Source organism: Narcine bancroftii, chromosome 11, assembly GCF_036971445.1.
Source record: "Narcine bancroftii isolate sNarBan1 chromosome 11, sNarBan1.hap1, whole genome shotgun sequence".
Classification (NCBI taxonomy): Eukaryota; Metazoa; Chordata; class Chondrichthyes; order Torpediniformes; family Narcinidae; genus Narcine; species Narcine bancroftii.
The window spans coordinates 80,485,171-80,498,712 of NC_091479.1; the positions used below are offsets into that span (position 1 = coordinate 80,485,171).

General features: G+C 42.1%; 1 protein-coding gene across 2 annotated transcripts; it reads left to right on the forward strand.

Moving 5' to 3' along the window:
- The first annotated feature begins 507 nt into the window (after positions 1–507).
- On the forward strand, positions 508–13,465 carry mcat (malonyl CoA:ACP acyltransferase (mitochondrial)). Of its 2 annotated transcripts, none has more exons than XM_069903676.1 (4): positions 508–1,369; positions 2,946–3,033; positions 4,748–4,953; positions 11,862–13,465. In XM_069903676.1, the coding sequence occupies exons 1-4, from the start codon at positions 983–985 to the stop codon at positions 12,291–12,293; spliced, it is 1,113 nt and encodes a 370-aa protein (XP_069759777.1). In that variant the 5' UTR covers positions 508–982; the 3' UTR covers positions 12,294–13,465. The 2 variants fall into 2 exon arrangements, with proteins under 2 accessions (XP_069759777.1, XP_069759776.1); XM_069903675.1 differs by having other exon boundaries at positions 509–1,369; positions 4,736–4,953.
- Positions 13,466–13,542: the final 77 nt, after the last annotated feature.

Below are 13,542 nucleotides of genomic sequence, written 5' to 3' on the forward strand. Positions count from 1 at the left end.
CGGATAATAGAGTCCTCGGTGATTCCATTCAAGAAGAGAAACACCGTAAATGGGGGTCCTTTATTGAAATTTGGCTGAAATATTTAAAGAAAATTTTTTTAAAGGCTCAGCAAGTTTGATTAACCCCCCCCCCCCAAAAAAAAGCACATCAGGGCTGAGGTGGCGTCTCTAAATGACAACGTGTTTGTGTCTAAGAAAAACGTTCCTATAAATAGTTTATATTGTGATCGTGTACATGATTCCTCTTTATTGTCAATTCGTGGCAGGCGATCATGAGCCCCGTTCCATTCAGCCATGGAATGTGAAATTAAAACCCCACCATCGGCCATGGAAACGATTCCTCGGAATGAATAAGCGTACGCGTTTCGAAAGGTTTTCGGTGTTCGGAACCAATTGAATCTTCGGGGTTGACAAAAGTGCTTTAATTTATAAATGGGCATTTATTTTCCTCACTTGGTGCGTGCGATGGTGAAGTTTTCACGCCAACCACGACCAATTCCCAAAGCGATTGTGATTCTTCAACCCACCCAGGAAGGAGGTGAAAAGACCCTCAAGGTCAACAACAACGTTCTGAATGTGTTGAATAACGAATCAAATGAATGCCCGGCTGGGAAGAGCCGTCGGGGCCAACATGAACCAAAACTATTAAACCGAAGAGACAATGTCCAAAGTTTGTTTTAAAGAATAGGGGCATATTCACCGAGGGGAGGGAGAAAAAAAGAGTGGGACGCGACTTGTCACACAACAAGGTTTGAAGGGGTCAGGGGCTGGAGTAAGAATGACTTGTCAAGAAGGATCTCCTGCATCTGCAGATGGTTTTCAATAGACGCCCCCTCGATGGGAACGGAATTGCACCCAGCTTGTGTTCCGTGTACTACCGGTTAGCGTGCCGCACTGGCCCTGAAACATGCGGCCGCTCAGATCGGAGGCGGAGTGAGGAACTCCGCCGCGGTCCGGTTCAAGTGTCCCTCTCGTTGCGAGCATGTGGCTGGGCGCTGGGAGGAGGTGGACGTGGTGGTGGCTGCAATCCTCCTCGCTCCGGCCCGCCTCCTCCAACTCCCCTCCAGACATCGCAGAAGTCTTGGCCCCCAGCGACCAGCGCCGCACTGGCAAGCCTGGTCCTCGGCAGACCTCGCTGCTGCTGTTCCCCGGCCAGGGCAGCCAGTTCGTGGGAATGGGCCAAGGCCTGGAGAAATACCACGGCGTCAGGCAGATGTTCGCAGCCGCCCGCAAGCTTCTGGGCTACGACCTGCGCTCCTTGTGTGTGAACGGGCCGCAGGAAGAATTAAATAAAACGGTCCATTGTCAGCCGGCTGTCTTTGTCACGTCCTTGGCAGCGGTGGAAAGGCTCAATCATGAAAATCCCGAAGTAAGAAGAGGCTTTACTTTAAATTCTGCGTTTTTCCTCTGAACTGCATTTTAAATGTTATTTCAAGAATGTGAGCAAAAGAGGGAAGGAGATGACATTTTCCCAAATTTATAAAGACCTGCGATTGTTGCACTTCAATTCCAGGCTTCAGAACTTGGGGAGCACTGTTCAGGGATCACAGCAAGATCCCTCTTCTTCCCCCCCCACTGTTCAGGGATCACAGCAAGATCCCTCTTCTTCCCCCCCCCCCCCCCCCCCAACTCTGCTGGGCTCCTGACATTGATCATGTTCAGTTTTGTAGTCTCAAAACACCAGATGTATTACCTCACACTTTGCCATTTGTCACTTTGAGTTGTGTTGGAAGTTTCTCTGCCAAGGCTTCGGTGGGAAATGCTGCCCTATTCCTGCGATTGTGTTAGTTTTTGGTTGATGCATGACCTGGAGAATCAAATTAATAAGTAGGCCATCTGATCCTTCATACATGCCCTGCTATCCAATAAAACCATGGCCATTTACTTCTTTCCACTGTTGACCACATCATCTCTTGCTGTCCAAAAAAACTGCCAGACTTTGTGTTGAATATATTGATTGCTAATTTCGCAAGTTATTTTGGGAAAGAATTTCAAGAAAATCTCTACCATCAGGGTAATGAGCTTTCTTCTTAACTCACCTCTGAATGGCCCACTGACCTAATTCTGCATAGCCTCTTTTCAGAGGATGAACTCCCCAGCCCAGAAATCAATCTGGATAGCCCTTTCTTGAACTCCTTCCACTGCCAATACAGCTTTCCTTTGGTAGGGTGACCACATCTGTGTACAGTATTCCAGATGACGCCTCACCAATGCACAATATAATTGCATTAGAAACATCTTTAATCTTGCATTTAAATCCCCATGAAATAATGTTACCTGAATGTTAATTTTAAGTGATAATGTACAAGGTCATTAGAATGCCAATACCTTTGTCACTCATCATTTAGAATGCATTCTGACTTTTTATTTTCTTACCAGAACAGAAAATGTTACGTTTTCTATGTTATTCCCATGTTCATTTCTCTACCTATTCACTTAGCCAATCCAATTCCCTTCAAAGCAGTTTCCATTCTAACAAACCACACAGCCACCTAGCTTTGAACCACGAACAGCGCTGATTATACCCTTTAATCTTATAGATGTATTTAATAATTGGTGAGGCCCCAGCATGAATCTCTGTGATAGCCCACTTATCACAACCTCCCAACCTAAAAACGGTCTGCTTTTCCAACTCAATTTTTTTGTTGACCAACAGCCTGTGTCGTTAAAGCAATTGTAATATTCCTATTGCAGCATACGGTGATGAAGCAAAGGGTTGAGTTTTAAATGAGGGTCTGTGTTGGTCTGTTTAGGCCAGTGGTGAAATAGATAATGACATTGGATTGATAAATTATAACGGAGATCTGGTTAGTGAGCTCTTTTTTAAATCAGAAATAGAGCTATCATTGCTTTTTGGACCCATGCTTGTGTAACTTCTAGCTCTAGCTACACCTTCTATTGCAGAATGTTGTTTTTATTGGAGCTGTCGTTCTTTCTGTATCTAGGCAGTTGAGAAGTGTGTTGGGGCTGCAGGATTCAGCGTTGGAGAATTTGCTGCTCTGGTTTTTGCAGGAGCATTGGACTTTGCTGAAGGTGAGGCTAAGATCGTCAAAATACTTGGCGATGTACTAATGAATTTCCATTTGCAGACTCCTGCACGAGTAAGAACATTAAGATTGAGGAATGATTGGTTGAGATGGTGTAGAGCTTTAGAATCATAAAGCACAGAAACAGGCTGTAGAAATTTGAATGTCAGGTTTGTGGGCAACACGAAGACATCTCTACATTGTGTGTCATGAACCATTATTTTCCTGTGATTGGCTATCTTCAGCTTGAGTAATTTCTTTCCTGCCACAATTCATTAACTGCACTTCTGTTTTTACTTCCAGTAAGTTGATTGTCTCAATATTCACCTTCTCTGGTGATGTGTTTAATACTCATTCTCCTAATGACACTTCTTGCATTTTGACTTTTTATATTAATGATTTGATGGAGGTATTAAAACTTAAAACAGTACAGCCCAGGAACTGTCCCTTCAGCTCACAATCAACCTTTAACTCTCCTGCTGCATCTGATATCCCTCCATACCCTTCATTTACTGTCTATCTAGAAGCATTTGCTTCACCGCTACTACTGGCAGCCTACTCCAGGCACCTACCACCGTGTAAAATATTTGCCCGCTCATCTCCCTTGAACCTTGACCCTCATCTCTAGTATGTGACACTTTTACCCCGGGTAAAAGATTCTGACTGTCCACTTTTTGTTGCTTCTTACGATTTTACAAACCTTGAACAGGTCTTCCATCAGCCTCCTAGGCTCCAGAGGAAACAACTCAAATTTGTCCAATCTTTTTCCATAACTTGTACTCTCAAAACCAGGCAACATCCTGGTTAATATCTTCTATACTCTTTCCAAAGCCTCCACATGCTTCCTGTAATGGGGTGACCAGAATTGTTCATAGCAATATAATTTAATATCACTGCAATTTGAGCTCCTTACTTTTATATTCAGTGTCCCACCCAATGAAGCCAAGCAGACCAAATGCTTTCTTTAACCACCCTATCTACTTGCATAGTCACTTTCAAAGAGCTATGGACCTGGACCCAAGATCCCTCTGCATGCCAATAATTTTCAGAACCCTTCTAATCATTCTCCTTACATTTGACCTGCCAAGGTGCAATATCTCACCACTCCGAATTAAACTCCATCTGCCATTTCTCTGCCCATATCCGTAACTGATCTTTTTGCTGTTGTATTCTTTGATAAACTTCTACACTGTCCACAAGTCTACCAATATTTATCATCATCTTCAATGTTACTAACTCCTTCACTTACTTTCACTCAAACCTTTTATATATGATTTTTTATATATGAGATATTTGTGTTATATCTCACAAACAATAGGGGTCCCAACATTGATCACTGTGCAACAAGCCTCCTGTCCAAATAACAGCCTTGCACCCTACCCTCTGCGTACTATGAGTCAGCCAGTTTCCTATTCATACTATCAACTCACTATGGATCCCATGCACCTGGATCATGAGGGGTTTGTCATACTCCTCACTAAAGTTCCTGTATTGCTTTGGAATTAATTACTATATTTATGCTTATCTTGTCTTTGCATTGCTTTTAAGAAGAGGATTGCAAGAATCAGTCCTTTCCTGCATTCCAGGTTGCATTTGGTCCCAATATTGTACCCACACTTTGTTAAAGATAGATTGTGTGTATTATTTTAGGTGGCCATGAAATGAGGCCAAATGTTTAGAAGCAGAAATTGTATTGTTTTCCAACATAGCTCTCTATGCAGTGAAGATACGGGCGGAGGCCATGCAAGAGGCATCAAACGCCATTCCCAGTGGTATGTTGTCTGTTGTGGGACACATGAATGCTCGTTATAAAGATGCCTGTCGGGAAGCTCAGGAACATTGCAGATCTTTGGGATTGAAAGAGCCTGTGTGTGAAGTGGCGAACTATCTCTTTCCCAATGGACGTGTGATTGCGGGACACTTACAGGTGAGCTTGGATATCAATCGTAGAAGCTGCAGGATAGTCTATTCAGTATGATTTAAAAATAATTCATTATGGATTGAAAATCTAAACAGTCCTTTATTACAAAACTCAGTAGATTTAACTTCAGACAATGATACGGCAGCATTGAATTTCAGGATTTTATTTGATCTCAGCAAGCAACATAAAACTAGAAAGTGTTATGACGTGTTATATGACTGGAACACATGGAAAATATGTTTTGTATTTCACAACCTACTTTCTTTATAAAATGACGCACGGTGTTTCTAAGTAGCAAGGATTGTAAAAGAGCAATAGTACTGAAGGATAAACATTAAAAGGAATGTCAAGACTGTTAAGTTCAAGCTTTAAAGCCCTCAAAAAAAAAGTTGTACAGTTAACATCAAGTTCAAATTTATTGTCAGAGCGCATATGACCATCACACACATACAGCCATGAGATTCTTTTTATCCCGCGGACCATGAAGTTATTGGTACTATACTCAAGAAAAAAGATATGTATTGCAAAAGAGAGATATGTAAACAAAGAAATAAAAGTAAACAAACTGAAAATACAGAAAAAGAAATACAGTAATAAATAATGTGTGAAGTAAGAGTACTTAAATGAAACTCTGATTGAGTTTGTTGTTGAGGAGTCTGCTGGTGCCCCTGTTCCTGAACCTGGTGGTACGAGTCTTGCGGCACCTCTGCCTCTTTCCTGATGGCAGCAGTGATAAGATAGCATGTCCTGGGCAATATGTATCCTTGATGATTGCTGCTGCTCTCTGACAGCAGCGTTCCTCATAGATTTTATTGATGGTAGGGAGAGTTTTGCCTGTGATGTACTGGGCTGTGCCCACTTTCTTTTGCAGAGTTTTCTGTTCAAAAGTATTTACCTCCTTACCAGGCCATAAAGTAGCAATTCGGCACACTTTCCTCTGAACGGCTGTAGACGTTTGCCAAGGTGTCTGATTTTCTACCAAACCTCCGCAAATTCCTGAGGAGGTAGAGGTGCTGACATGCTTTCCTCACGATAACATTAGTGTGTTGGAGTGTTCACGGACATTTTCAATCTCTCACTGCTATAGCTGGAGGTTCCCACCTGCTTCAAAAGGGCATCAAACATCCTGGTGCCCAAGAAGACCAGAGTGATCTGCCTCAATGACTATTGGCAGGAAGCACTCACATCTACTGTAATTAAGTGCTCGTAGAGGTTGATCATAGCCAGAATTAACTCGCACTTAAGAGAAGACCTGGACCCACTGCAATTTGCACACCGTCACGTCATTCCATAATAGATGCAATCTCCCTGCCTCTCCACTCAGCCCTGGATCACCTGGACAACAGCAATATGTCATCAGGCTGCTTTTAATCAATTGCATCTCAGTTTTCAACACCATAATCCCCTCAGTACTGGGCAGCACACTTCAAAATCTGGGCCTCCGAACCTCCCTCTGCAACTAGATCCTTGACTTCCTAATTGGAAGACTGCAGTTAGTGCTGATTAGCCCACTCCTCTACTCTCACTACATCCATGATTGAGTGGCTAGGTACAATTTGCATACCATTTACAAATTTGCCAACACCACAGTTGTTGGCAGAATCACAGATGACAATGAGGAAGTGTACAGGAGTGAGATTGATCAACTTCTTGAGTGGTGTCATAACAACAACCTTGCACTCAACGTGAGCAAAGCTAAGGAATTGATTGTGGATATCAGGAAAAGGAAATCAGGAGAAAACAAACCAATTCGTCATCAAGGGGTCAGCAGTGGAGAGGGTAAAGAACTTCAAATTCCTTGGTGTCGACATCTCTGAAGATCTATCCTGGGGCCAATGAAGAAGGCTCAACAGCGGCTATATTTTGTCAGGAACTTGAGATTTGGTACATCACCAAAGACTCTTGCAAATTTCTACCAGTGTACAGTGGAGAGCATTCTAACCGGTTGCATCACTGTCTGATATGGAGGTGGCAACTCTCAGGACTAGATAAAATTCCAGAGGGTTGTTAACTCAGTCTGCAACATCACGTGCACCAATCTTCACTCCACTGAGGACATCTACAAGAGGTGATGTCTTAAGAAAGCAGCCTCTATCCTCATGACTCCCATCTCCCAGGCCAAGCCCTCTTCACTGCTAGCATCGGAAAAAGGAACCAGGGCCTGAAAACGAGCACTCAGCGGCACAAGGACAGCTTCTTCTCCTCTGCCATCAGATTCCTCAATGAACCACAGGCATTGCCTTACTTTGTTTTTTTTTTCTTACAATATTTTAATATATTTTGTAAGGTGGTTTATATAAAATGTCTGCACTGTGCTGCCACAAAACAACAAATTTCGTGACATGTTCATGACAATTAATTCTGATTCTGTCTGGTATGGAAGTATGAATGCACAGGACAGGAAAGGGCCACAGGGGGTTGTAAACTCAGCAAGCGCCATCATGGGCATTAGACTTCTCTCCATTAAGGACATCTTTTAGAGGAGGTGTCTCAAGAAAGCAGCCGAATCGTCAAGGACTCTCACCATCCAGCCAATGCCCTCTTCCTACTGCTACTATCTGGAAAGAGATACAGGAGGCTGAAGGCGCACACCCAATGTTACAAAAACCAGCTTCTTCCCCTCCGCCATCCGATTTCTGAACAGACAATGAACCTATAGACTCCGCCACACTTTTTTCTCTTTTTTGCACTAATTATGTATTTTTAAATATTGTATTTCGGAAGTGTAATTTATTGCCATTTTGCACCTGTAAAACAACAAATTTCATGACAAACCTGATCCTGGGTCTATCGCTGATTCCCCAGTTTTCCCTTCCTGAATTCTACAATCAGCTCCTTGGTTTTGGTGACATTGAGTAACATTCTATATATTTTATACACAAAAGTACAAGTTATGAATCGCAGAATCAGTCAAACTTAAGCAGTAATTTTTCATTGAAAATATTTTTTACAATGCCCCAGCCTAGCAGTCCAAATCAATAATTCACTGATCAAGATAATTCAGTCATTTGGTTATCATTCACTGACATTGTTAGTTGAGGAACATTAATTGGATCAGACGCAGGCTACTGGTATTATTAAACTGGTAATTGACTCAGAGATGGTGGGAGAGGCTCGCTGTTTCATTTGATCAGTGAAGCAGCTGCTTCAGAGATGGAAAACAAATAAATTTAATACCTTCAAAGAAACTTTGTGTAGAATCAGGCATGAAGCATTCTTGCCTTGCAAATGGATCTTGTACCGCAACATTTTTACGGGATATGTGATAAAGTTTCAATGAGAAATAATTTAGAAAGAAAAAATGAGACATGAAGTTGTATTTTGTTCCTTTGGGATCCTCCATAGAAATGATGGACATCCATCATCGCTTAGGTTTCTTGTGCTTTATCAATTCTTGTGGGGCTTTCTTCCGTGTTAATTAAAGAGGAAGGAAGAAGACGTATCCAAAAAGGTCATTTATATGGACAAACTGTCATGGACACATGGGCAGCACAGTTACCATAGAGGTGGCACCATGCTCCAGTAATCCAGCAATCGGGGTTTGAATCAGCGCTGTCTGTAAGAAGTTTGTACGTTCTTCCCATGAATGAATGAGCTTCCTTCAGGTGCTCTGGTTTTGTCCCACCGTTCATAAATGTACAGTGGTTGTAAGTTAATTGGGAGGCACAGGCTCATGGGCTGGAAAGGCCTGTTACCATGATGTATGTCTACATTTAAACTCTGATCTCAAAGCTCTTGACCTTTTACCTACTGTAGGTCAACTGGTTTGGATCTCTGTAGTTTCATTTTGATTCTACTTAATTTCAAACAAAGATAATCTGTCCTTAATTTTTGCCAAAATCTCCAAATCACTTTGCAACATTTGGTACCGAAAACCAACCTGTGGGAGATCTCTTTTAAGTAAATTTTTACTTGGCTGCCCCTCAGGTGAGGTTGCCTTCATCTTGTGACTGGCCAGCTCACAATCCTTCCCTGCTTTCCATTAGTCCAGCAGCTATGAAGGATGAAGAGCTATTAATTAGTGCAGGCTTCTGAGGCTCTGATATTACTGGGATTATCACCACCCCTTCCATAGCCAGGCAATTTCTGCCCCTTTGCTTCATAAAAATAAAACCTTAAATCTCCATTGCAATAAAATATTGCCGTCAATTACGCCTAGCTCAAAAATCACTATTAGTAAAAAACAAAGGCAGGTTCAAGGTTATTTTTGCTGTCTAGTTCTAAGGATCCAAGATGAAAGGAATGGGATGGAGAGAGGTTTTTCAGTGGCATCTGGGCACAAATGGATGATGCAAAAGGAAGAAGATGTGTCCAAAAAGGAGATTGGTATTGACAAACTCTGCTCCTTGAAACTCTTGGCCTTTTGCTGTAGGTCAACTGGACCTACATTTGGATCACGAGCTTATCATCTATACATTTTCATGTCACATGTTACAGAAGGATGATTCCACTTCATTGTCTCTTTCAGACAAAGATAATCCGTCCTTAATTTTTGCCAAAATCTCCAGATTGCTTCTCTGTCTGTTCCATTTACCCTTTCACTGCTGCTTTTCATTTTAACGGTTCAGTTTCACTCAGTTTTATTTCAACTTAATATTTAAATGTTATCAGAGGGATTATGAGTGTCAATGTGGAGTGGAGCAGGAAGGTGGCAGGTCCTTTCTCCGACCTCCGATTCATCTGGCTGCTGCAGTACATTGATCAATACACAGAAGTGCAGGAGAAACTCAGAAGGGCTGGCAGCATCCATGGAAAGTAAGAGATAGTCAACATTTCGGGCCTTGGCCATTCATCAAGCTTGGGATGTCAATTGCCCATTGTTAACCGTGGATGCTACATGAGCTGCTGAGTTCCTCTAGCATTTCTGTGTATTGTTCCTGTTCTCTAGCATCTGCAGATTTGTGGTTTAACTTTGTGCAGTGAACGTATTAAATTTAAATTTAGACATACAACATGGTAACAGGCCCTTTAGGCCCACGAGTCCATGCTGTTTAATTACACCTACAACCCCGGTATGCTTTGAAGGATATGAGGAAACTGGAGCACCCAGAGGAAACCCAGTCAGACACGGGAAGAATGTAAAAGCTCCTTACAAAGAGAGCAGGATTCAAACACTGGTCACTGCTGCTGTAACTGCATTGCATTAACCTTGCCACCCTCTACACTAACCATAGTTTGTGGGGAATCTATAGATAATGCCATTAGCAGCAGATTCTTCCGAAAATAGTCATAATCCAAAGGTAAGGAGCTGAAGATGGCTGCGATGCTTCACTACCCAATGAGCTGAACATCTTCTATTCCCACTTTGAGAAGAAGAACCAAACTAGAATTGCTGCAAAGGCTGAGGACCCTGTGATAACTGTCTCTGAGGGCGACTTCAGAACATCATTCAAGAGGGTGAATCTTCACAAGGCGTCAGGCGTACCTGGCAGGGTACTGAAAATCTGTGCCAACCAACTAGCCGGAGTGTTCGTGGACATTTTCAACCTCTCCTTGTGGCAGTCAGAGGTTCCCACCTGCTTCAAAATCATCCTGGTACCCAAGAAGAGTAGCGTGGGCTGCCTCAATAACTACTGCTTAGTAGCACTAACTCCTACTGTGATTAAATGCTTTGGGAGGCTGGTCATGGCCAGAATTAACACGTACCTAAGTAAAGAACTGGACCCACTGTAATTTGCCTATCGACACAATCGCACCATGGCAGATGCAATATCGCTGCCTCTCCACTCAGCTCTGGATCACCTCAAAAACAGCAATTCATACACACAGCTGCTCTTCATAGACTACAGCTCAGCCTTCAATACCATTATTCCCTCAGTGCCGGTCAAGAAGCTACAAACTTTAGGCCTCTGTATCCCCCCTTCTGCAATTTGACTTTCTCATCAGAAGACCTCAGTCAGTATGAATCGGAAACAATCTCTCCTCATTGATCATCAACACAGGCACACGCCAAGGATGCGTGCTTAGCCCACTTCTCTACTTAGTATACACCCACAACTGTGTGACCAGGCACAATTTCATTGCCATCTACAAGTTTGCCAATGACCCCATGGTTGTCGGCAGAATCACAAACGGTAATGAGAAAGTATATAGGAGGGAGATAGGTCAGCTCATTGAATGGTGTAACGACAATAAGCTTGCGCTCAACGTTAGCAAAACCAAGGAGATGATGTGGACTTAAGGAGGAAGTCAGGGCAACATGGCCCAGTCCTTATTGAGGTTTTAGTAGTGGAGAAAGTCAAGAATTTCAAATTCCTGGGTGTTAACATCTCTGAAGATCTGTCCTGAGACCTCCACATTGATGCCAGTGGCTATACTTCGTGAGGTGTCTGAGGTGGTCCAGTATGTCACCGATGACTCTTGAAAACTTCGACAGGTGGCTGGTTGCATCACTGCCTGATATGGAGGAGCCAACTCTCAGAACAAGAATAAACTCTAGAGAGTTGTTAACTCGCCCTGTGACATCACAGGCATCTGACTTCACTCCATCGAGGACATCTACATGAGGCGGTGTCTTACAAAAGCAGCCTCTATCCTCAAAGACCCCCCACCACCCAGGCCATGCCTTCTTCACTCTGCTACCATTGGGTAAAAGGTACAGGAGCCGAAAGATGAGCGTTCAGCGGGTCAAGGACAGCTTCTTGCTCGCTGCCATCAGATCACTGAATAATCAATGAACCAAAGACACGGCCTTACTTTTCATGCGATTATTGTGACTATATTTTATCTTGTTTTAATTTTTTTATAGTAATGCTGCAAGATGGTTATAAAATGTATGTTTGCACTAATGATGCTTTCGCAAAACACCGAATTTCCTGACAATAAATTCTGATTCAGATACTATTTTTATAGCACGTTCTGGTTGAAGCCCCTTTGTATGATGAGACTCATAAAATATTTCATTCTTTTCACAGGCTCTTAAATTTTTGCAGAACAATTCCCGAAGGTTTCACTTCCTCCGCACCAAACTACTGCCGGTCAGTGGTGCCTTCCATACTCAGCTTATGGCCTCAGCAAATCCAGCACTGCACGAGGTACTGAAGGGAATCACTGTGGAGAAGCCCCTGATATCTGTCTACTCCAATGTGGACGCCAAAAAGTACAAGCAAACTAAACACATTCAGCAGATGTTGGTGAAGCAACTGGTTTCACCTGTGAAGTGGGAGCAGACCATGCATGCCATGTATGAACGGGAACAGGGCACTGATTTCCCTGACACCTTTGAGGTAGGTCCAGGGAATCAGCTTGGTGCCATATTGAAGAAGTGCAACCTGAAGGCATGGCGGTTCTACAAACATATAGATGTGCAAATAAAGGATGAAAATGAAGAAGAATATAATTGTTAATGCTCCTGGAAGGACTCTGTTGAAAGAATGAGTTGGGTCTGCTGATTAGCTACAATTTTTGCTGTCATAATGCCATCAGGGAAGAATCAATTTGTGTAACTTGTAGAACTCCTTTTCTGTACTTTTATTAAAATCATTATTTGAGCATATCTGTACTGATTTTTGAGTTGTGAACTGTTCTGAAGGTAATAAATAGTTAAAATGGATTTGTAAGTATTTGCAATATTTTTTTTAAAAGACCAGTTATTTTGAGTGAGATGGATGATAAAACTGCTGATCTGGTTCCACTGCTTGAGGAGAGAAAATCTGGCATCTAATTTGCCCAGTGCGTAACTCCAGACACAAAGCAACATGTTGTCTTTGAAATGACCTCCACAAGCCTATTTAGGTTTTTTCATGAATGCTAGTCCTTCTCACACACTCCCCCCCCCACCTCAAAAAATTAAAACTATTAATTTCCCAGTATTGCCTTTCTGTTATTTGAGCAGTGCTGTGAGGTGCGTGTAAATAGAACACTTTCAAGGATAATATGATCTTTTCATTCATAAGTGAAAGAAGGTATGAATTGATGTTAGACAGCTGTGCCTCTCTAATGGATAATGTAGCAGCTATTCAATAGTTTAACAGGTTCATTTTACAAGCAGTCTGGTTTATATTCAGAACTGCAACCTTTCCAGGTTGTTTATTGCCACAATGCAGAAGACTGGAGTTCACAATTTTATTGCCATTTGTCGGTCCTACTCATGATTGCTGGTGTGGATAAAATTCAGTCTTTGATTTCATTTGCCTATCAACAAACAACACAAAAAAATAACTGGCATAAAGCACTTGGTGTTGTTTGGTGAGAGGAAGTACAATATGTATGCAAGTTTGTTATTACCTTCCCACTGCATAGTTGTAGAGACATTTGTTCCTTCTCTTCATTTTATCTCTTCGTGGCGTCTTATGTGTTAATTATATTTATATTCTTGTTGGTAGCTTTTATGTAACCAGAAAGTTGCATCAAATAAAGCATTAATTACATCTGTACATTGTACTTACTGGTACATAGAGGGCCCTCCATAATGTTTGGGACAAAGATGCTTTTTTCCTTTAGTTGCCCCTGTGTTCCACAGTTTTGAATTTGTTATCAAGCAATTGACATGTAATTAAAGTGCACATTCCAGATTTTATTCAAGGTTATTTGTGTACATTTTGGTTTGATCGTGTAGAAATGACAACACTTTTTATCCATAGTCCCACCCCCCAT

Bases quoted from the DNA above. Each gene is read 5' to 3' on its own strand.
- mcat (XM_069903675.1), top strand. From the start codon at position 983: ATGTGGCTGGGCGCTGGGAGGAGGTGGACGTGGTGGTGGCTGCAATCC. The intron at 1,370-2,945 runs GTAAGAAGAGGC...TTCTGTATCTAG, and splicing joins TCAATCATGAAAATCCCGAA to GCAGTTGAGAAGTGTGTTGG. The intron at 4,954-11,861 runs GTGAGCTTGGAT...TTCTTTTCACAG, and splicing joins TGATTGCGGGACACTTACAG to GCTCTTAAATTTTTGCAGAA.